Source organism: Schistocerca serialis, chromosome 8 (assembly GCF_023864345.2).
Source record: "Schistocerca serialis cubense isolate TAMUIC-IGC-003099 chromosome 8, iqSchSeri2.2, whole genome shotgun sequence".
Taxonomy (NCBI): Eukaryota; Metazoa; Arthropoda; class Insecta; order Orthoptera; family Acrididae; genus Schistocerca; species Schistocerca serialis.
In genome coordinates, this window is record NC_064645.1 from 154448044 (window position 1) to 154470312 (window position 22269).

The window sequence follows — 22269 nt, forward strand, 5'->3', positions numbered from 1 at the left end:
GTCACCAAACAAATCCAAATCAACTTTTTCATCAACTGCTGTGTGCTGTATGCAATGACAATATGTTTTGTGAATACCTAAAACACGAACTAGCAGGAAGGCCCCCCTGAGCTGTTTGATGGGACACTGATGCGAAAAAGCATGAACTGCGCATTAATTGAAGAGCTGGTACCACCCAAATGGGTCACGTGGTCATGTACCCAAATTACATCAAAATATACCTGCAGTATGTTAATAACCACTTCAGTGGGGAGTCACTGTGGTCTTCAATGGCAACAACTCTCCAAAAACCAAGGATGAAGAACACACCAACACAAGAGGAGCAGTGGTAGAAGCTTTAATCATCAATGCTACACCATTAACATCTCCTCAAGGAGCCTTTGTGGCTAACGTTAAAAACAAAGCAAGTCTCATCTCTCTGTTATTGAGACACCTGACAGTGTTTTCATCAAGTTTATCACTGATGAGGAAGGAATTGCCTTCATCAGTTTCCCCAAACTTAAACACAAACACTCTAGCCTCTAACTGCTTTGCATCATTATCTTTAGGTTCAAGTATGGATGGGAGATCATCTTCAGGAAAAAGGATGGTAATGGAGCATGCTTGCCGATCAGCTCAATACTACTTCCAGCAGAAGACGAATCAGCATTGAAAGCAAGTACTTCTCATTATATCCTGTAATTGTAAATCTGGTTACAAAAACAGGTGTATATGGAGAAGTTGTACAAGTGTGTGTGGCTACTGCACTGGCCATGGGTGCACAAATCAGATGGACTAAGCAGACTCCGACATCAAAGACGACTTTGAAACTTTGATTGGCATTTTTACATAACAACAGTAAATAACCACAAAATGTAACAAGTCCTGTCCTTTGTTTTTTCTTTTTCATTCTTATAAAAGCAAATCTAATGTTAATTTTTTTAACACCTCCCTGTTGTTAATTTTTTGCCAGTGAGTGAGCATCACATCAGTAAACCATTCAAGTTTACAACAACTCTGTCCACTTCCATGAAAAAAATGTATGATTGTTGCTGTATTTCTCATCTCGTGTAAATTATGTAAATTGCATTTAATTTTTATTGTACATTACATACAACATTGCATATAATAAGTAAAAAAAAACATCCACAGTGTATGATCCAAAGTTCTAAAATTTCAGGTCAATTTTTTTCCAACACCAGTTGAGTTAATATTATTGCTTCTTGAACAGAAAAACTGACTACAGCAAAGAATTTTATGATTTTAGATAACAGTGGTGCATAAACTCATTACTTTGGCACAATAATTAATCCAATCGGATTCTTGGTTCAGTGAATATCATTAAAACTAAAAATTCCAAAGCGGAGGCAGTCTTTTCAAGATGGCAGATTTTCCCCAAAGTGGATTTTTTGGGGCTTTAGTGATTTTGATCTGGACATTGTCCTGAATGTTACTGCCAAGTTTCAGCTTGTGTGTTTAAAATGTCCCACTTAATGTCTAATTTGACTGGACTAGGAGTACTTGTGGGCTTCAGTCTGAAGAGTGGTTTGATGCAGCTTTCCACCTTTTTGTCCTGTGCAAGCTTCTTTATCTTTGCATAACTTCTGCAATCTACCTCAACTTCACCTGCTTACAGCCCAGATTTTGAATCCCTATACAGCTTGTACCCTTACACTTCAATCCATTAAAAGTTAACAATATACTGGTGCCTTAATCCACCTCTTCATTTAATCAATAAACCATAAACTTTCTTTTCCACCCAATATAATTCAGTACCTCCTCATAAGTTATGTGGTCTACAGCACTAATCTCTGGCATTCTTTTATAGCACCACATGTCAGCAGCTTCAATTCCCTTCTTGTCTGAACTGTTTATCATTCTTGTTTCACTTCCATACAAGTTCTATTAAAAATCAAATATATCCCTCTCAAAACCATAGTTTTTTTAAAAAAATTATTATTTATTTATTTACTTTGGCTAGTCTGCTTTTCACATCCTTTATACTTTGGCTATTAGTTGCTCTGCTGCCAGCATAGAAAAAAAATCTATTTATTTAATGTCTCATTTCCTAATCTAACTGCCTCTTCATTGCCCAATTAAATTCAACTCCATTCCATTAATCTTGATTTACTTTTGTTGATGTTAAAGACATATCCATTCCATTCGCCTGATCTTCCAAAACCTTTGTGAACTCTAACAAAATTACTGACTATATACTTGTATATCTAAAAACAAATATGATGTGACTTAACCAAAAGAAAGCGCTGGCAGGTCGATAGACACACAAACAAACACAAACATACACACAAAATTCAAGCTTTCGCAACCAATGGTTGCTTTGTCAGGAAAGAGGGAAGGAGAGGGAAAGACGAAAGGATGTGGGTTTTAAGGGAGAGGGTAAGGAGTCATTCCAATCCCGGAGCGGAAAGAATCACCTTAGGGGGAAAAAAGGACGGGTGTACACTCGCGCGCGCGCACACACACACACACACACACACACACACACACACACACACACACACACACACACACACACACATCCATCCACACATATACAGACACAGATGATCAAACGCATAACTTTCAGTGTTTAAAAACAAAAAACACACACAGGGACAGCTCTGCATTTTCTAACAATATCATAGTTAATATTTTATCAACAGTAAATATACTATTAGACATTGTACACAAAGTTTTAGCTCATCTGCAACCACTGTGGAACGTGATGTGTAGATCAGAGCTGAGGCAATTACACTGTCTGAACAGGACAGGTTGCAGACTATAGACAATTACACTGTCTGAATATGAGAAGCTGGAGATTGTAAAAGACAAATTCAATCTCTGCAAAGCATCTACTATTCTGGTGTATATTCTGACTGTCTTCACAGAGCGAAGAAAGGTAGGAAGATGGCTACTGGAATTGCTAGAAATAACTGAGCATGCAGCACTAAAATGTCTTAAATGTTGTGCTAAATAAAGTTTAATAAGGCCTTATAAAAAAGAATTAGATAATGAAATTTTATATCTGATTCTCTGTCACATTTTTTACTGAATTACATCTATGTTCAACATCAAATTACTATTTTTAATGTTTTATCTCCTACATCACTCAATACCTCTCCCTTTTCCAAGTAATCTTACTTGTATTTGTGTCAGTCAATTGTTGTATGATGATAGTTTATGAAGCCTAAATTAGTGAATCAATTAAAGTTGGTAATGGGCATTGAGACAGTGTTTCTGTATTGTATTTAGATAACGAAATGTACTGATGAACAAGAAGGGAGCAAAGGTTTTGCAAAATTAGATTCTCCAAAAGCTCAATATCATGCTTAAAAACCTACTTTTCTGCTACCGAGTGGTGAGATAAATATTTAGTGTTACTTCAGTATGCCAGAGCAACAAAGAATATCAATATCTGGGATTGGAGGAGTGTCTGCTTACCATATCCTGTATCGGAAACAATTGGAATGACTATACATCATACGCATCACTTAAAAAAGGGGTGAGATTAAATTTCTAGTATTCAAATACTTCCTCTGATTTTTCACAAGAGATGAAAAAAATAAGAAAAAGTAAAACAAAGACAACTGAGGTGCTGGAGGGAAGCAAAAGTCAATACAAATTGGGCGCGTTACAAGGTATTCTGGACAATGTACAAAATATGAAACCATCATATCTGTAAGGTTAACAGCAATGAGGTAATGAATGAATCAACAATATGTAACTAGTTGGAATTTTCAATCCAGAGTTAAAGAATGCCAATAATAACAAAACATAGTCAATGGTTATTAACTCTGAATGAAGAATAGGTGGAAAGGGTTGATGCAACAATGTGACGGATCATATATTTCATAATTTTTTGGGGAAAATTTAAGTGCATATTGAAAGGATAGGCAAATGGGATATGAAAGTGGCACATTTTTTGCAGTACACAAGAAACTGAAATCCTCTGCGGCAGAAACCGAAGCAGCATGTGAGACTGTTTGGGCAAAACTCAGTATCAGGGGTGGGCACAAAATGATAATTGGTTCCTTCTGTACCCACCAGACTTATCTCCTGATGTAACCGAAAACTTAGAGAAAACCTCAGTTCACTTGTACATAAGTTCCCCCAGTCACACTGTAATCACTGGTGGGTACTTGAATAACCCAACAATTAATTGGAAAAATCACAGTTTTGTTAGTGGTGGGTGTGATAAAACATCCTGTGAAACTTTACTATATCCCTTTTCTGAAAACTACATAGAACAGATTGAAATTGGTGTCAGTGACTATGACGCTGCTGTGACCACAATTATTACCAAAGTACAAAGGACAACTAAAACAAGCAGAAAGATACAAAAAAGATATAAAATCAGCAGTGTCATATCTCATTGAGCAACTTGAAACTTTCAGCACAGGGCAGGAGCATGTAGAGGAACTCTGGGTTAAGTGTACAAGAATAGCTCACCATGCACTGGATAGATATGCACCCAACAGAACAGTTCAAGATGGGAGAAACCTCCCTGGTATACAGTGACTGTAAAGAAACTTCTAAAGAAACAGATTACTGCATAATAAGTGTAAAACAAAGCATAGGGCTATAGATAGAGAGATGCTGGATGAAACGAGTTCAGCTGCCAAGAGAGCAATCCGTGAAGCCTTCAATGACTACCATAGTAGAATATTGTCAAGTGACCATTCACAGAACCCAAAGAATTTCTGGTCATATGTACAGGCTGTTAGTGACACCAGAGTCAGTGTCCAGTCCCCAGTGAACGAGACAGGAACTGAAATTGAGGGTTGCAAAGCAAGAGCTGAAATGCATCCTTTACAAAGGAACACCAAGGAGAATTGCCCCAATTCAATCCTTGCACCACTGAAAAGATGAATGAAATAAGTATTAGTATCAGTGGCGTTGAGAAACAGCTGAAATCATTAATACTGAACAAAGCTCCGGACCCCCATGGAATCCGTCAGATTCTATACTGAATTCCTGGATGAATTAGCCCCTCTTCTAACAATAATCACAGATTCCTCAAACAAAAAACCATGTCCAGTTCTTGGAAAAAGGCATACGTCACACCCATCTACAAGAAGGGTAGTAGAAGTGATCTACAAAACTATTGTCCAATATCCTTGAAATCAATTTGTTGTAGAGTCTCAGAACATATTCTGAGCTCAAACACAGCCAGGTACCTTGAATACAATGACCTTCTCAATGCCAAACAGCGTGGATTTCGAAAACATCAATCGTGTGAAACCCAACGCGCACTTTTCCACATGACATATTGAAAGCTTTGGACTACGGCAACCAGGTAGACGCAGTATTTTCTGATTTCCGAAAAGCCTTTGCCTCATTACTGCACCTACACTTATTGTGAAAAGTACAATTATATGGGGTGTCAAGTGAAACTTGTGACTGGACTGAGGACTTTTTGGTAGGGAGGACGCAGCATGTTATCTTGGATGGAGAGTCATTATCAGATTCAGAAGTAACTTTGGGTGTGCCCCAGCGATGTGTGTTGGAGCCCTTGCTGTTCATATTGTATATCAATGACCTTGCAGACAATATTAATAGTAAAATCAGGGTTTCTAGAGATGATGCAGTTATCTACAATGAAGTACTGTCTGAAAGGAGCTTCATAAATATTCAGTCAGATCTTGATAAAGAGTTCAACATGGTGCAGAGTTTGGCCATTTGCTCTAAATGTTTAGAAATGTAAAATTTTTCACTACACAAAAAGAAAAAAAACATAGTATTCTATGACTATAATATCAATGATTGATTGCTGGAGTTGGCCAACTCATACAAATACCTGGGTGTAACACTCTGTAGGGATATGAAATGGAATGATCACATAGGTACAGACGTTGGTAAAGCAGGTGGTACATTCGGTAGAATACTGGGAAAGTGTAATCAGTCTACAAAGGAGATTGCTTACAAATCCCACATGCGACTGGTTCTAGAATATTTCTGAAGCATGTGGGACACGTACCAAATAGCACAGAGGCATTCAAACAATCATTCTTTCCATGCTCCAAACATGAATGGAATAGGAAGAAACCTTAATAACTGGTACAATGTGATGTACCCCTCTGCCATGTACCTCAAGGTGGTTTGCAGAGTATAGATGTAGATGATGCCACTTGTACATAATCATCTCTACTCTAGTAATTTTTATAAGTGTCATGTCAAAAGGTATTTTTCATTTTATTGAACATTAAGCTTCTTTTACTTTCATTGATAAACAGACCAGGAAACAACTGACAGCTTCTATCCCTATGTTGAGCTGTTGTTAAAACTAATACCAAAGTTACAACAACTCAACTCATGGAAATGCTGTCAAATTAATTTATCAAAAACTCTCAAAATAGCCATGGCTTTTGACAAATATACCTGGCTGTATTCCCTCAAGTTACTAAAACATTTTATACACCAAAAACAGCCCAAAGTTTACTCTAATAACAACATATGTCTTCTCAAGCCCTATTGGAAGTGTGTGTGTAGGGTTGAAGAATATTTGCAGGAGCTCCTATGAAAATCATTTCCTGGAATTTTCTTAGCTGGTTTTCATGAGGTATTGAGTATCTGTCAGTAAAAACATATTTGTTTTCCTGTGACACTTGATCCATGAGTCTAACAAGCATGTGAGTATCTGTAGTAGAATTGTTGTGATGTTTGAAATTTTCCCGGCGTACTGATTGTTCCATAAGAGTAATGGCCAAATAAGATCCATATGCCACAACACCGATGACATTGTAATTCTGTCAAAGACAGCAAAGGACTTAGAAGAGTAGTTGAACGGAATGTACAGTGTCTTGAAAGGAGAACATAAGATGAACATCAACAAAAGCAAAACGAGGATAACGGAATGTAGTCGAATCAAGTCGGGTGATGCTGAGGGAATTAGATTAGGAAATGAGACACTTAAAGAAGTAAATGAGTTTTGCTATTTGGGGAGTAAAATAATTGATGATGGTCGAAGTAGAGAGGATATAAAATGTAGACTGGCTATGGCAAGGAAAGTGTTTCTGAAGAAGAGAAATTTGTTAACATCGAGTATAGATTTAAGTGTCAGGAAGTCGTTTGTGAAAGTATTTATATGGAATGTAGCCATGTATGGAAGTGAAACATGGACGATAAATAGTTTGGACAAGAAGAGAATAGAAGCTTTCGAAATGTGGTGCTACAGAAGAATGCTGAAGATTAGATGGGTAGATCATATAACTAATGAGGAGGTACTGAATAGGATTGGGGAGAAGAGGAGTTTGTGGCACAACTTGACTAGAAGAAGGGATCAGTTGGTAGGACATGTTCTGAGGCATCAAGGGATCACCAATTTAGTATTGGAGGACAGTGTGGAGGGTAAAAATCGTAGAGGGAGACCAAGAGATGAATACATTAAACAGATTCAGAAGGATGTAGGTTGCATTAGGTACTGGGAGATGAAGAAGCTTGCACACGATAGAGTAGCATGGAGGGCTGCATCAAACCAGTCTCAGGACTGAAGACCACAACAACAACAACAACAACAACAACAACGCCACACTATTCATGAGACAAACAAAGATCAAGCTCTGGGCAAGTTTTCGATAACTTTGCTGTGGTCCGTAACCGTGGTTCCACCCCACATGGGGTTGTGGGCATTGAAGACATCCAAAATTAGGAAGAGTGGGGGAAGCCAAGAAATCCGTGCAGACAACATATTTTGAGACACTTCACCATTTGGAAGGAGACATACATTACAGATGGTAAAACCCCAAGACATCCTCACACAAAAAGTCACGGCCTCCAAAGATGTATTGAGTGGCACATGTATGCTGTAGACAGAGGTCAGAATTTATGTGCAAACTCTGTCCAACACTCTTTCGAAGTCAGCGTGATTCTTAAAATAGCCTTGATAGCCATGTAGGGTAGGGGTCTACATTACTGGGAACCACGTTTCCTGGAGGGTAACACAGAAAGCAGAGTGATGCAGAAGAGATGTCGAAGATCAGCAACGTAGTGGAAATAACCACTACAGATCCACTGGAGAATCACACTATCAGTACCCTGCGGGGCATAAAGGGACCACGAAAGCAAGTCATGCCCCAGGGTCATCAGCTGCCATCAGCTGCAAGGACATGGCATCAATACACATTGGTTCTGAATTAGGTAGTGTGGGGGAATTCGGTGCCACAGGAGTTAGCAGGAACCCTGCTTCAGATGAAACACACAAGGTCCTGTGAAATAGGGGCCACTATAGTCTCCTTCTTGGAGGAATTCTTCTTATCCTTCTTCTACTCAGATTATTTCGATACTTGTGCTTGTCTGCCTTAGGCCGGTATTACACTATCAAATTTCTTTGTCAAAGATTTGATCAAAGATATGATCAAATATTCGTCAAATTTATTTGCAAAGGTCTTTGATGTGGCACTGTCATCATATTTTTCATCAAAGTTCAAGATGGCTGACAACAACAACTTGTTATTAACTGCACCAGTTGCACGTACCACAATTCCACTGTGTGCACATGTGGAAGAGAAGCAGGGAAAAAAAGGAGACGTACATGGGTGAAGCTGTGCGTTTTACGAGACGATAAAAGCATTCAACAAAACTTGTTACGTGAGCTTATAGCGGAGGACGTCAAGTCGAATATGAATTACTTACAAATGGATGAGCATACATTTCAGTATTCGCTCAGTGAAGTGTATCCTCATATCACAAAGCACAATACTCACTTAAGAACTGATACATTTGTAGATGACAGGCTCATTGCAACACACTGATTTCTTGCTACAGGAGAGCGTTGGGTTAGGTTAGGTCAGGTCTCCAATCTTCTTAATCTATTTTTTTTTATTCAGGGTGCCTCACATTGTAAAGCGCCTCATCAGCTTCATACATCTCTATTACTTTTGTAGTTGACAGTACACACCAATTGTATTTACTGGCCATGTTTATGAACATACTACAGATGACAATGCTGCAGCAATGCTAGCGCTCAACGTGGTAACATGTCACATTGCAGCGAAGAGAAGACAAGCGACTTTTATGATCAAATCTACAGCGAGGCCCTGGATTTCATCAAATTTATTTGACGACAGACGAGATTTGACAAAGTGCCCTATTATACCATCAAACTTCTTTGACATAAATATTTGACATATCACCTTTGACAAAGAAATTTTGTAGTGTAATACTGGCCTTAGTTTCAGGGACAGATGAGGTACATCAAGTACTACGACCTTCAGCCCATGACTTCTTCAGCAACTGGCTGGTGTCCAGTTGCAGATCAGCAGAAATCTGCAAGGGGAGCATCCCAAGGGGCACTTTCCCAGTGAGAGATATTGGGTTGGGGATTGACTTCACTAACAGAAGAGGAGCAATGCTCCCAAAGTGCGTGCGGAGGAAAAGAGTAGGAGTAGGGCCCCCATCCACCATGGAAGCGGGTGTATCTGAGTGGCCCTGAGGGCCCAACATAGAGGGCACAACAGGCAAACGTACTGTTGCTAGAAGGATGACATTGCAACCATAGTATACATCATTGTCATATTTCTTCATAGTCTCTTGATATGTCAGTCAATTAAGAGTCTTATATTCTTGGATTTTCTTTTCTTGTTGGAAAATGGTGCAGTCCACACAGTAGGGAGGGGAGGGGGAAGAGGGGAGGGGGGAGGCAGGAATGGGAGGGGACGGGGGACAGGGGAGGGGGGGGGGCAGCACAAGGAATGTTTGTGTGCAACTGACACCCATAAATCCCGACAGATGGGGCTAGTGTTACAATGTGAAAACATATGTCTGAATCTCATGGACTTGAAGTCCGCCATGAGAGGGTACACACTGTTCTACATCATATCAGTACACCATCACCTTGAATGGTTCAATTTCAAAGACCAAGATGAAGTCCCAGTAGCAACACTATTGTCCTTTAGGCACCATTGGACATGATGGAAAAAATGTATGACACATCACCCTAAATTGACAAATAACTCGTCACCTGTCTGTAAAAGGAGTTTATGGTGGAAGATGATACCCTGTACCATACTGAGACTGTTATGGGAGGAGATAGTTACAGAAATGTCACTGAGCTTCTCAGATGTGAACAGTGCTCATGACTGGGCAGGGGATGCCGTTTTAATTGAAACTGAACCACTCTTCATTGTAGAGGTCACTGCTACTTTCCCCACACCTATCCTAAAGCTTCTAAACAAAGAATAATGACTTTGTGGGCAAAAAGGAACCCCCATAGGTCCTAGAGCAAACTAAGTATTGGAGGGACTATTTTTCCCTTTGTCTCTTAGCCCTATGTTCTGCTCATGGCACAGTCAGGAAAAGAAATATTTTGGGGCCATACCTCTCAGCATTGTAAGAATCTTTTCCTCCAGAAGAGACTGCTGGGGTCATGTGGCCACCAGTGGAGGAAAGCCTAATCTGCTTCATGTGCGATTCACCTGCCATTGTGCCACCCACTCCGAATGGGTGCTCTCCCCGTAGGTGCCACCCAGTCTCAGCAATGGCAATAGAGACTAGCCTAAATAGTTTAGGATGAAAAGGTGTGTAAAGTGCTGGGGCACCTGGATGGGGGAGGGGGGGGGGGGTGTCCAAAATCAGAAACAAAACCCAAGTGTGGTTGGCACCAAAAAGATCATCCAATGGATAGGCAGAGGGGAAGAAGCATAGTAGCAGGATGGGCTTGCAGCACATGAAAGGAAACAGCACTGCAACAGCTGGCGCTCCCTGTTGGTGAAGCACGCACTCACCAAAGAGTTGTCAGCCTCCTGGAAGTCTAGTTTCAGCTTCTTAGCAAGTCATCGAGGCTGAAAAGTATAGTTCTCTATTTATATTGTGTATTTGAACCAGGGACCTAAAAACAACAGATATGCTTCATCCCCGTCGTAGCCCTCAGTAGTTCACAACCCCACAACAGGCTACAGCAGTCCACTCACCCTACTGCCTCCCCACGCCGAACCCAGGGTTATTGTGCAGTTCGGCCCCCAGTGGACCCCCCTGGGAACATCTCATACCACACAAGTGTAATCCCAAATGTTTGCATGGTAGTGTAATTATGGTGTACACATTTGTAAAGACAGTGTTTGCGTGTCAATTGCCAACATAGTGTAACTCAGGAGGATAAGGGGAACCAGCCTGCATTCGCTGAGGCAGATGGGAAACCACCTTAAAAACCATCGACAGCCTAGCCGGCACACTGGACCTTGACACTAACCCGCCGGGCAGATTCGTGCCAGGGACTGGCACACCTTCCCACTTGGGAAGGAACGCGTTAGACCACGCAGCTAGCCAGGCAGGCTTGTCTATTTATAACTTTCAATGTAAAACCAATCTGAAAAATTACAAATATTCAGCAAGTACTGGAGAAATGCATGTTCGGGATTACCAAGGGAGCCAAAGAAATGGACAAATGGGTCAGAACAGAGACTGGAGTGGAAGATGTGATTATGTCTGTAATAAAAATGAAAACAAAGGTGGGCAAGACAGTGAATGGATGGTACCGAGTGAGTGGATGGTAAACTGTTTATTTGCTGGATACCAAGAGATAAGAAAGTACTGCGATGATGACCTCTTGGCAGGTGATTTATGACATTTTAAAACATACAGGAGAATCATGGATGTGTAAAGCTTAAGATAATAATTCAGCAAAAGCCTAGAGCAGGCCTCTATCCAGCAGTGAATACTGATAAATTGCTGCTGCATAAATAACTGAAAAATCATATAGAAGAATCTCCCTTTCATTATAATAGTTCAATGACGACTTATTTACTGCCAAACAAACTGATACCAATTTATGAGAGTTGAATGTGGTTGATAGTTAATACAATAAACAGATGATAGCATAGTCAGCTAGGCCAGGTTCAGAGTTGCATAGAAGTTAGTAGTTTCCCCAGTGATTACCCACTGCAGACATTACATCACACAGGCCGTGGGTATGAATCTTTCAGGCGGACGTGTCGCATTACAAATGAACTGAAGCCTCCTATTTACTTTACCATAAGCCTATCTGTTATGCATACATCAGCTGTTAATCACAGAATAAGATGAAGAGTGAAAAAATTTTTTGCTGTGTGTCCTGTGAGATGATCGGAAATGTTGTCAGATATTATTGGAACATTCCATTATCTGGCATGCAGAGCACAAGAACAAACACTGCATCATTTTCTCACACAGTTGTTTGCATGCCACAGATCCTAAATTAAGTTTATGTAGGTAGCTGGAATTTTCACCCCCACAATACTGACAAATTGCAGTTGATGATCATCAACGCTGAGTTAGGAATGGGTTAAAAAGATTGATGAGACAATGGGAGGAATAATATACCTCATCATGACACATCTCATTAAAATTCTTCTGGGTGTAATGCCACATCATCTTATAACATTCTTAAACAACTAAAATAACCAACATTTCAGCCATGTTGAAGCAGCCTTTCTCAGGGCAATTCTAATGGTGTTATAAGGCCACTGACAACACGAGCTCACTGATGTTGTCATAAGACCACTGACTGCTTCATATCCGCATGTTATTCTCAGGTTTTGCATAGCACTATGAATCCAAACTGTCACGCCCATGACGTAAGCAAGGGCATATACATTTTCGCATTTCTGGTAGTGATTATGCTCATATTTTTCTACTTTTACAGTCAGCTGCTAACTCTTTCAGCAGGTTAATATTCACTCAAGAAAATTGTGTCATATGTGAAGATATAGGTTTTGCAATAATAATCAAGTGATTAATCTATAAAATAAATAATACTGACATATCATACATCACTGCTGCATTCAAGAAATATCTTTTCTCCCAGTACATGACTAACCAAGAACATGTGTTGCATTTTGGGAGTAAGAAAGTCCTCAGTATACTAGCAAATCTGATTATACACCTCACCTCATGTGGATAAGTCTGTCATTAGTTATAATCAACACTATACAGTATCAAAAGTATTCCATCTGTATAGAAAAACTACAACCACCTGGCTATTTCTACATATATATTTTAGGATGCTAAATGAGTGCAACTTGTGTTTCACTTCACTGGTGTTAAGATAATCATTTCTAGTTTAAATTGAGAAAATGACATTCAAAGTCAGAATTCTGCTACAGGTAGACTCTGTAAATAATACTATGTGGTACTACTGTGGGTAAGCTGTGCTTTTTGTAGCTGTTTACCCATGCTCTGTCCCAGAAACTGGTTACAAGTTATCTGCTCAACATATCTGCACAAAACTACAGTTTCAATTTCACACAATTACCTAGGAAATCTAATAAAGAATGTCAAACTAATTTCACCTAATCATGAGACCTTCCAGAATCCAAACAGTTTCAGCAGTTTAACTACCCTCTAGTTCCATCTGCATCACTCATCTTTATCATGGTATCACATTTGAATGGGAGTAGCATCTGCGCTCTGTCACTTTTACCGCACCTAGCGCAGGTTTGGTAACTATTTGGTGCTCCTCTGGAGTAAGCTGCTTCCTTCACTCATAGCACAGTACCAATGAGGTGCCGCAAGCAGTGGTAAGTTCATCTACGTCAGCCATTAAATTTGATGACAAATTGCTACATACAGATTTATCACTCAAAAAAATTTAAATAGAATGTTGGTTTGCTAATAACCCTAAATTAAACACAGAATCAGGATAATGAGATCGATCACTCCATGTGACTGTCAAAATGTTATCACAGAAGGACATTTGCCACTGGACAACACAATGAATATGGCAATACAATTGTGTTGTTGAAAGTCAGTTCCTGTATTCTGCACAACAGGAAATTAAAGAATTTGCACCTTTTCGTTGGTGCAGAGGGTATTTTGTGAATGGGGGGGGGGGGGGGGGGGTAAGTTAACCATCAGTTACAGAATCTCATCTTGGATGAGCAAGGAAGACTTTGCAAGGAATGTCACAACTGTTACTAGCTGTGCTGTGTAGAAAATTTTAATTCAGAAGACAACATGGAAGTGACAGATATTAAGACGTTTAAAATGTTAAGGGCTAATGTCACAAGCTGTGGTTCAAATTATGCATCAAATTCCAGTATATATGTTACACACGTGTCACTCCTTCCAGCATTGTGGAACCATTTACGTAGGACACATTTCTATAAAGAATTGCAGAAGACTGAATTAGGCTGATGACAATGACTACATTACTCTAATCATATGAATGGCAACCAAAGCCATCCACTTACCTAGCTAGAGATTTAGTCTGCCCTCAGATTTGCTGAGAGAAAAGGAAAATGTACTCCAACAGACAGTGACAAAGGAATTACACTTTTATCTGCACATAACAAACTACAATGATTCCAGAATGAGATTTTCACTGTGCAGCAGAGTGTGCGCTGATATGGAACTTCCTGGCAGATTAAAACTGTGTGCCGGACAGAGACTCGAACTCGGGACCTTTGCCTTTCGCGGGCAAGTGCTCTACCGCAGAGCACTTGCCCGCGAAAGGCAATGGTCCAAAGTTCGAGTCTCAGTCCGGCACACAGTTTTAATCTGCCAGGAAGCTTCAAACTACAATGACTTTACAGTCAAGTGTGGTGAACTTATCAACCTCAAAGATAATCAGCTGAAATATTTTACACCATCAAGCGCCCCTACTTCAGTGGACTATGGAAAGCAGAAGAGAAATCTATGAAGTCACACCTCTAGCATGTAGTTGGCCATACAGTGCTGACATCTGCAGAACTTGCTATGGTACCAATTCAGGTATAAACCTGCTTGAATTCAAGGACACTGAGTGCTGTCTTCAAAGCTGACATAAGTTCTCCCTCTACTCTCAGTACTGGGTGTATCCTTTGGGCAGTCACTTTGTGTCCTATCAGAACCTTGTACCTTTGACATTCTGGCCATGCACAAATGGCAACAGTAACTGAGGTAGTCCCTTTGGAGAAAGTAATCCACTGAACACCTGCATCAGCTGTAGTAACCCACAAATGGCATCAGCTGTAGTAACCCACAAATGGCATCAGAAAGAGCATGGCAGTCCCAGATTGTGAATTTTATCATGTGGAAGGTGGCTGGGCCCCATTAAACAATTGTTCCCTGGCATGTTGATGCTTTTATGGTGAACATTATCAGTGGGTAGACTGAGATGTCCATACTGAAACTGCATCCTCCCTTTGCGACTAACCAGTACTTCGGACCTCCACATGTATGATAATGCACAACGAATGCTAACTGTCACATTACAGTTTACTGCAAACACAACCTTAGCTACTACCTTAGTTTTACAAACTGTTAATGTTTGCTTGCAGACTGACTTCTTGTCAGTATGAATTCAGTAGTCTTTTATTGTACTCTCACATGTTTTAGACTATGGCACTGTGTAATATCTCTGATGTTTGGAATTGTGTATGGTTTGAATAAAGCATCAACAATGGTTGGTGGAGGCCTCCTATAATATGTTGCCAACCAACCAAGATGAAAATATGCTCAATGGTCAATATGCCAGATGAATGAGCAGTTTGAGAAGCAGTGTGACCCCTTACACTTCAAAGATGGCTTGCACATTCTATGCCTCCCAAATGCCATTGGACAGTGTCATCATAAGGAGTTGCCTACATGAGAGGCAATAACTCAAGCTCTACAATCTTTCTGGTGTACCTGATCAGACTACATTCAATACACAGAGGCCACGATTGATTATTGAAACCAATGAAGTCCCAATCCACTATCCTTGGTGTTTACCTGCTTTACTAACAAATTAAGTAATTCTGCAGCGAGTGGTCACTTAGCAGCACTTAACCTATATGCAGCCTTTACTCTAGGATCTATCAGAGTTGTACTTGACTGAAAAGTTAGAATTTTGTCATTCAGCATGTCAATGACAGCATTCATGTGCCCAATGCAGTATTAGGCATTTTTCATTTCTGGACAATGAAAATCAATGCAATGATGACTGCATCACAAGTCCAGCTCACAGACAACAGAATCGAACTTGAATTACATTACACTAAGCATATTCTGCACCTCTACAGGACTGGGAAAGAGAGTTTGATGACATTAACTGGTGAGGGTATAGCAGGTGGGTGTGGGGCCACATGTGGTCAGAAACCTATTGTCATGGCTAGGAGAATTAGGCCTTTTTACATTGAAACATGACACCAGGTTCCCCTCTCAATCAGTTTAGAGATTTCTTCATTATGTAAACAGAAGATAGAATGTACTACAATGAAGTGCACAAATACCACTCAAATTTTCTCAGCATTATCTATTATTCAGCAAAATTAAAATAAATCAATTGAAAATAAAGTACACCAGCTTGAAGTTGACTTACAGTCTTGGAACATCACAGTGTGCATTACAGAGCACTGGTGCAGAGAAAATGAAATACAGTGTGTTGTGATATCATTATCTGGATATGCAAGTTGCTACTTTAGAACTGCATTAAAGAATGGGGGACCAAGTACTTGTATCAGAGGTTACACACATGACAAAGCTAGATAAGATCTAACCACAATTAGAGTAAATAAACATCTGAATTGGTAGCCACTGAACCAATAAAGCTACACCATCATAGGAAGTTATTTACTCTGGGTGTGTATTGCTCAGCTAGCAGTAATGTGGACACTTTCTTTAACAAATTAACTGAGGTCCTGAAAAAGTCCCAGTCACCAAAACTAACATCGTAATATGTGGAGACATGAATATTAACATAGCTGTTGAGCGTGGAATTAGAAATAATTTCTTAAATATCTTGGGCACTTTAGGTGTGGCACAAGTGGAAAATATGGCCATTATGGTATAAAAGAGTCCAGCGTCATCCTTAGGCCATGTGCTTACAGATATCGGCACCTAAAATTGTAAAATACTTGTTAGAGATCTTCGCCTTTTTGTAGATCTGCAAAACTGCAGGTCTATAAAAGGAACTTCTCAGAATGGAAAATACATATTTTTTTCTAGGGCATTGACAAATCAAATCTGGGATAAAGTTTATATGGAACACAATACAGATTCTATGATCTATAAACTCTGCACAATGTTTAAAATAATTTTTAGGGGACATTTCCAAAAGTAGCCACTTCTGCAGCAGCATCCAAGAAAAATAGATGGATGACCGCAAGTATCAGAAAGTCCTTCCAGTCCTTATATTTCCCAGTTCTTCATAAAAGATTAACAATAATTTTCAGTTCCTAGATTACTATCAGAGGTATAAAAATTTACAAGATGGTACTGCTTGCTGCAAAAAAGTCAGTCAAAAACAAACAAATATATAATGCTGGAAATGAAAGTTTAGTAGCATGGGATCTCAAAAACAAGAAACTGCAAAAGGCAAGAAAGTATAATAACATGCAAATCGAAGAAGGGGACAGAATAATACAAAATCCTCAAGAACTGGCAAATTTTGTAAATGGCTATTTCTCTGTTATTGTGGAGAAGTTGGCAACGAAATATTCTTAAAACATATGTATTATGCACAATGATGTTTCCCACAATGTAGTTTGAAGTCAGGAAAACACCACAGAAATTAAAAAATAAGAAATCAGCAGGTTTATGTGAGGCTCCTGTTTCTGTTCTAGAGGCATGCATAGAGTGCATACAAGCCCTATTAACAAACATAATAAACCAGTCCTTCAGTTCAAGTGAATCTAAAACGTATGAGCTGCGTCATTACCAAGGAAAAGTAGTGCGGAGAGTTTGAAAACTACTGACCAGTTTCACTGCTGCTTTCATTCTAAAAAATAATTGAATCAATCATGAAGGAAAGACTAATAAGTTATACAAGTTGCACAATATTTTTAACTTGGCACAATTTGGTTTCTAAAGTGGGAAAAGTACACTATTGGCCATTACAGAGCTCACAAAAGTAGTACTTGAAGCTCTTCACAAGGATGGCTGTGTTAGTCATATTTGTAGACTTGTCCAATATATTTAACATTGCTGACTAAAAAATACAAAAGCAAGAAGTGGTGCCAATCTTATTTGGAAAATAGGGTGCAGACAGTAGAGATAGTTTACACATTTGTTGATGGTAAAATTTTAGTAAAAGGATTGTCAGGCGAGAAGCATACATACTATCTGATCAACAGTATCCAGACACAAATATAAAGATGAGGTGTGTCCACATTTTGTCTCTTTAATGGCTTGAATTCTGCTGGGGACATATTCAATGACGTGTCCGAATGTCTGTGGAGAAATGGTAACCCATTCTTCCACAAGAGCTGAAACCAGCGACAGTAGTGATGACGAAACTTCCTGGCAGATTAAAACTATGTGCCGGACTGAGACTCGAAGTGCAAGTGCACTTGCCCGCGAAAGGCAAAGGTCCCGAGTTCGAGTCTCGGTCCGGCACACAGTTTTAATCGGCCAGGAAGTTTCATACCAGCGCACACTCCGCTGCAGAGTGAAAATCTCATTCTGGAGTAGTGATGACGTTGGGGTCTGGAGCAAAGTAGACAACAACTCATCCCAAAAGTGTTCCACTGAATTTAGTTGGGACTCTGGGCAGGCTAACTAGTCCATCACAAAAATGTTACTGCCCACAAGTCATTGCCTCACAGATGCTGTTTTATGATAGGGCACAGTTTCATGCTGGTACAATCAATCATAGTCCACAAAATGTTCCTCTGTTAAGTAGTACACAATGCTGTCAAAGGTATTCCTACCCTTCCACATTTAGTGCTTTCTCAAGTGCAGTAAGGGAAGCATGCCCTAACCACAAAAAACACCTTTACATATTTGCCCAACCCAAGCCTGTCCACGAGGTTGACAAAGGGTATAAACATCCACTCTTTACACCACCTCAAGCACCATTAAGCTTACCAACGAAATGTGTGGTTTAAGAGGATCTATGCGACCACTGTACCCCATTCTTTTTAACTCCCCATCCACAGTCATTGTGGTAGCTGAACCGCTTGTAGCCCTTGGAAACTTACAACTGATTTGCTCTGCTGATTTCATGCAATTTTTACAACCACCGTTAACAAAGTTCAACGGCCCTACTCTGTCAGTACATAAGGTCTACCTGGTCTTGTTATATAGACAATTCTCTTTGCTTATAACAGCAAATCAAAATCAGTGATGAAACACCAGAATTCCTATTAGAAGAAGCAAATGAAACTCTCAAAGATGTTTACAATTGGACAGTATGTCGGCATAATAGATTAAAACTGAACACGAGGAAAACAAACAGTTCACACTTCAGCATAAAGAGGGAACATAAATGTTGAATTAAAAGTAAATGATAAATCTGTAGATCGTGTAACAAGCACACAGTTTATGCAGATGAACATTGTCAATTAACATGGAATGGACACTAAGATGCTGGCAAAAAGACTGCCATCAGCATGTCTTGCAGTTGTTAAGACACCAATCTTATATTCGGGAATGGGGCTTGTTCTGTGCGGCCATCCTGATTAAGGTTTGCATAATTTTCCTAAATAATTTTAGAAAAATGCTGAGATGGTCCCTTCAGCAATGCCGTGGCCCACCACCTCTCCTACCCTCATAAAGTATACTTTTATATTCTGTGTGTATGTATATTTTTGAGGTATTAATTTTAATTGTATTATAATCACAAATCCTTTATCAGTGTGAAATGATTCCTGTATAAATGAGTAAAAGAAACAGAAATTGTGCACACAGGATCAGGTAACAGAGCATGGTCCAGCACCTGCTTGTCACTGTACAACTCTTTTCTGTCCAATGGTTCTACATATGCAACACCGTTGCAGCAGCACCTAGTGTGGGAGCCAAAATAATATCATATGGCAACCCATTACCCAAGTACCAAAAGTCAGCCATCTTTGCAGCTTTCGTGTTGTTGAGGAACACTGGTAGCAGTTTTTGTGGTTGCAATTTTACTACTTTCCTTAGACTGAGCTTGGCATACCACTGACATTTCTGGTCATGCAAGAGAAGGCACTGAGATCTCCTCACATGTTTTTGGTACACTGTTCTACACATACTCCAAATTTTACTTCATGTGTCTTTTCTTTCTAGGTACTAAAATTACTGCATACATTAAAATATTTGTATGTTTTTATTCCATACTGCATTATGGCTTACTTTGTGGATGACATCCACAGCAGTAACATGTATAAAAAGAACGGTACTTACTTTGTCTAATTTTTCTTGTAGATCACGTATAACAGAAGACTGCTGTTTTGCTGTGGCTTCTGCCTGCACTGCCTGTTGTTTTGATATTTGTTCTGCTCGTTGTAGATCAGTTTTGTACTGCAATATAGACTTTTCGAGTGCCTCCAACTGAACAACATATATCTCATGGGATCTGTCTGCTTGTAATCGCTGATTCTCACTTTCTAATCTAATAAGAAATGTAAAAATAAGCTAAATGATTACATTTATTTATTCATAGAACAGCTGCAAATGTTTAAAAACTAAGAGAGGAAGGAAAGAATCACCCTTATTCCATCAATTGACACAAATTACAACTAGAAATACATAAAGTTAGATGAAGTTTACAAGAATTATACATACCCCCTTCTGAGGCTAAATGAAATATTTATATGTGTCTTCTGAGCCTCTCTCAGCATATTTTACACTTCTGTTTTTGATCTACACAAAATTGTAGCTAGTCATAAATTTAATTACATTACACCCAGTCAAAAAATTACACTAACAACTCTTTTTATTTATTGAGATTTTCCTCTGTACAAAGGTTTTTCTCCAACATAACAAACACCTGAAATTATTACATATTTCACAAAGATCTTCATTTATCTCCTCAGGATGTCCCTCCACGTGTTTCAATCTTGTGTATCTTCATCCTATGTGCCAAGTCTTCTCAGTGTTAATTGTATGTTTTGGAGCCAGGTGGTTATAGGACGTCCTCTCCTCTTCTTCCCTTCTGGTTCCCATTCCAGGATCATTTTCGGAATTCTGGCTTCCTCCATTCTCCTTACATGGCTGTACCATTGTAACTTCATTTTATCCATCACATCATGTATTCTTTCTCTTACTGCCATTCTTTTTACTATTACATCATTTCTTACTTTCTCTTTTCTAGAAATTCTTGCTAATCTTCTAAAGAAGTCCGTTTCTACTGCTTGCAGTTTTCTTAGGTGTTTCAGATTTGTAATCTAAGTCTCCACTCCACACATAACTATGACCTCTAGTATTAATTTATATGTGATTCTTTTGGTTCGATTTATTATATTTCTGCTTCATAAGAATGAGTAGGGCATCCCAATGACTTTCCTTCCACTGCTAATTCTTTTATTAATTTCTACCTCTGATTTTCCCTGCAACTCTAAAATGGATCCCAAATAACAGAAAGTATTCACCTTCTTAATTTTCTTTCCCTCTATGTATGAGTCATCTGGATCATTAGTGAGATATTCTGTTTTCTGGTAATTAATCTTCAATCCCCAGTTTCTGTATTCCATTGCTGCTTGGTTACACATATAATTTGCATCCTCCCAATCTCGTGCTATAACTATTTGATTATCAGCAAATAGCAGTTGATGTAAATAAATGCCATCTTTCATTTCTAGTCCCAACCTATTGCATTTACGAGACCATATCTTACGACTGATATCTATATAGATTTTAAATAATGTTGGTGACATGGGGCAGCCTCATAACAGACACTTGTTTGTTCTACATTTCTGTGAAAGTGTACTACCAGTTTTCATTTGATTTATGTTATCTTTATATATTTCTTTTATTACTTTAAAGGACCCTTTATGTTTGTCAAATGTAATGCTCTCCAAAATAGTTTTCTTGGGACTGTATCATATGCTTTTACTAAATCTATGACGATTAATCCTGATTTTTTTTTTTATTTTCTCTCCGTTTCCCTAAGCTCTTTTGTAATGTGACAATATGGTCTACGCATGATCTACCAGCTGTGAAATCACATTGTTCTTCCTGGATTTTAAAATTTATTTCCAGCTTCTTTTTTAATTATTTTCCCAAAAATTCTCATTAATGTGTTTATAACACAAATTCCTCTGTAGTTCGAGCAGCTTCTGCAATCCCCTTTCTTAAATATAGTATTAATATAGCCCAGCTTTACTTCCTTGGGTATTGAATCTCCATGTAACATTGCGTTGAATAACTGTGTTATTAGTTTCATGATTTTGTCACCACCATATTTTAAGAGCTCCATATTGATACTGCCTGGTAAAGGCGATTTACCATTCTTCACTTTTCTTAATACCTTACTCACCTCGGTTTCTAAAACTTTGATGTCCTGCCCTTCCTGCTCCTTTTCTTCCACTGTTCCTTCCTAGGCATACTCTTCTCTACCCTCATTCAATAATTTCCAGAAATATTCTTCCCATTCTTTTGGTGTGTTATCAGCTGAAGATTGGTTTTGCCTTTTGTCTCTCGTCGAAGTCCTTTTAATAC

The 22269-nt window shown here is 39.0% G+C and overlaps 1 protein-coding gene across 1 annotated transcript in view; it reads right to left on the reverse strand.

Moving 5' to 3' along the window:
* Positions 1–22269, reverse strand: part of LOC126416059 (coiled-coil domain-containing protein 186-like) — a 197924-nt gene that overhangs the window by 171319 nt on the left and 4336 nt on the right. The window contains exon 2 of the mRNA XM_050083534.1: positions 20014–20221. Within this exon, the coding sequence (XP_049939491.1) occupies positions 20014–20221 (208 nt within the window). The remainder of the gene's footprint in view (positions 1–20013; positions 20222–22269) is intronic.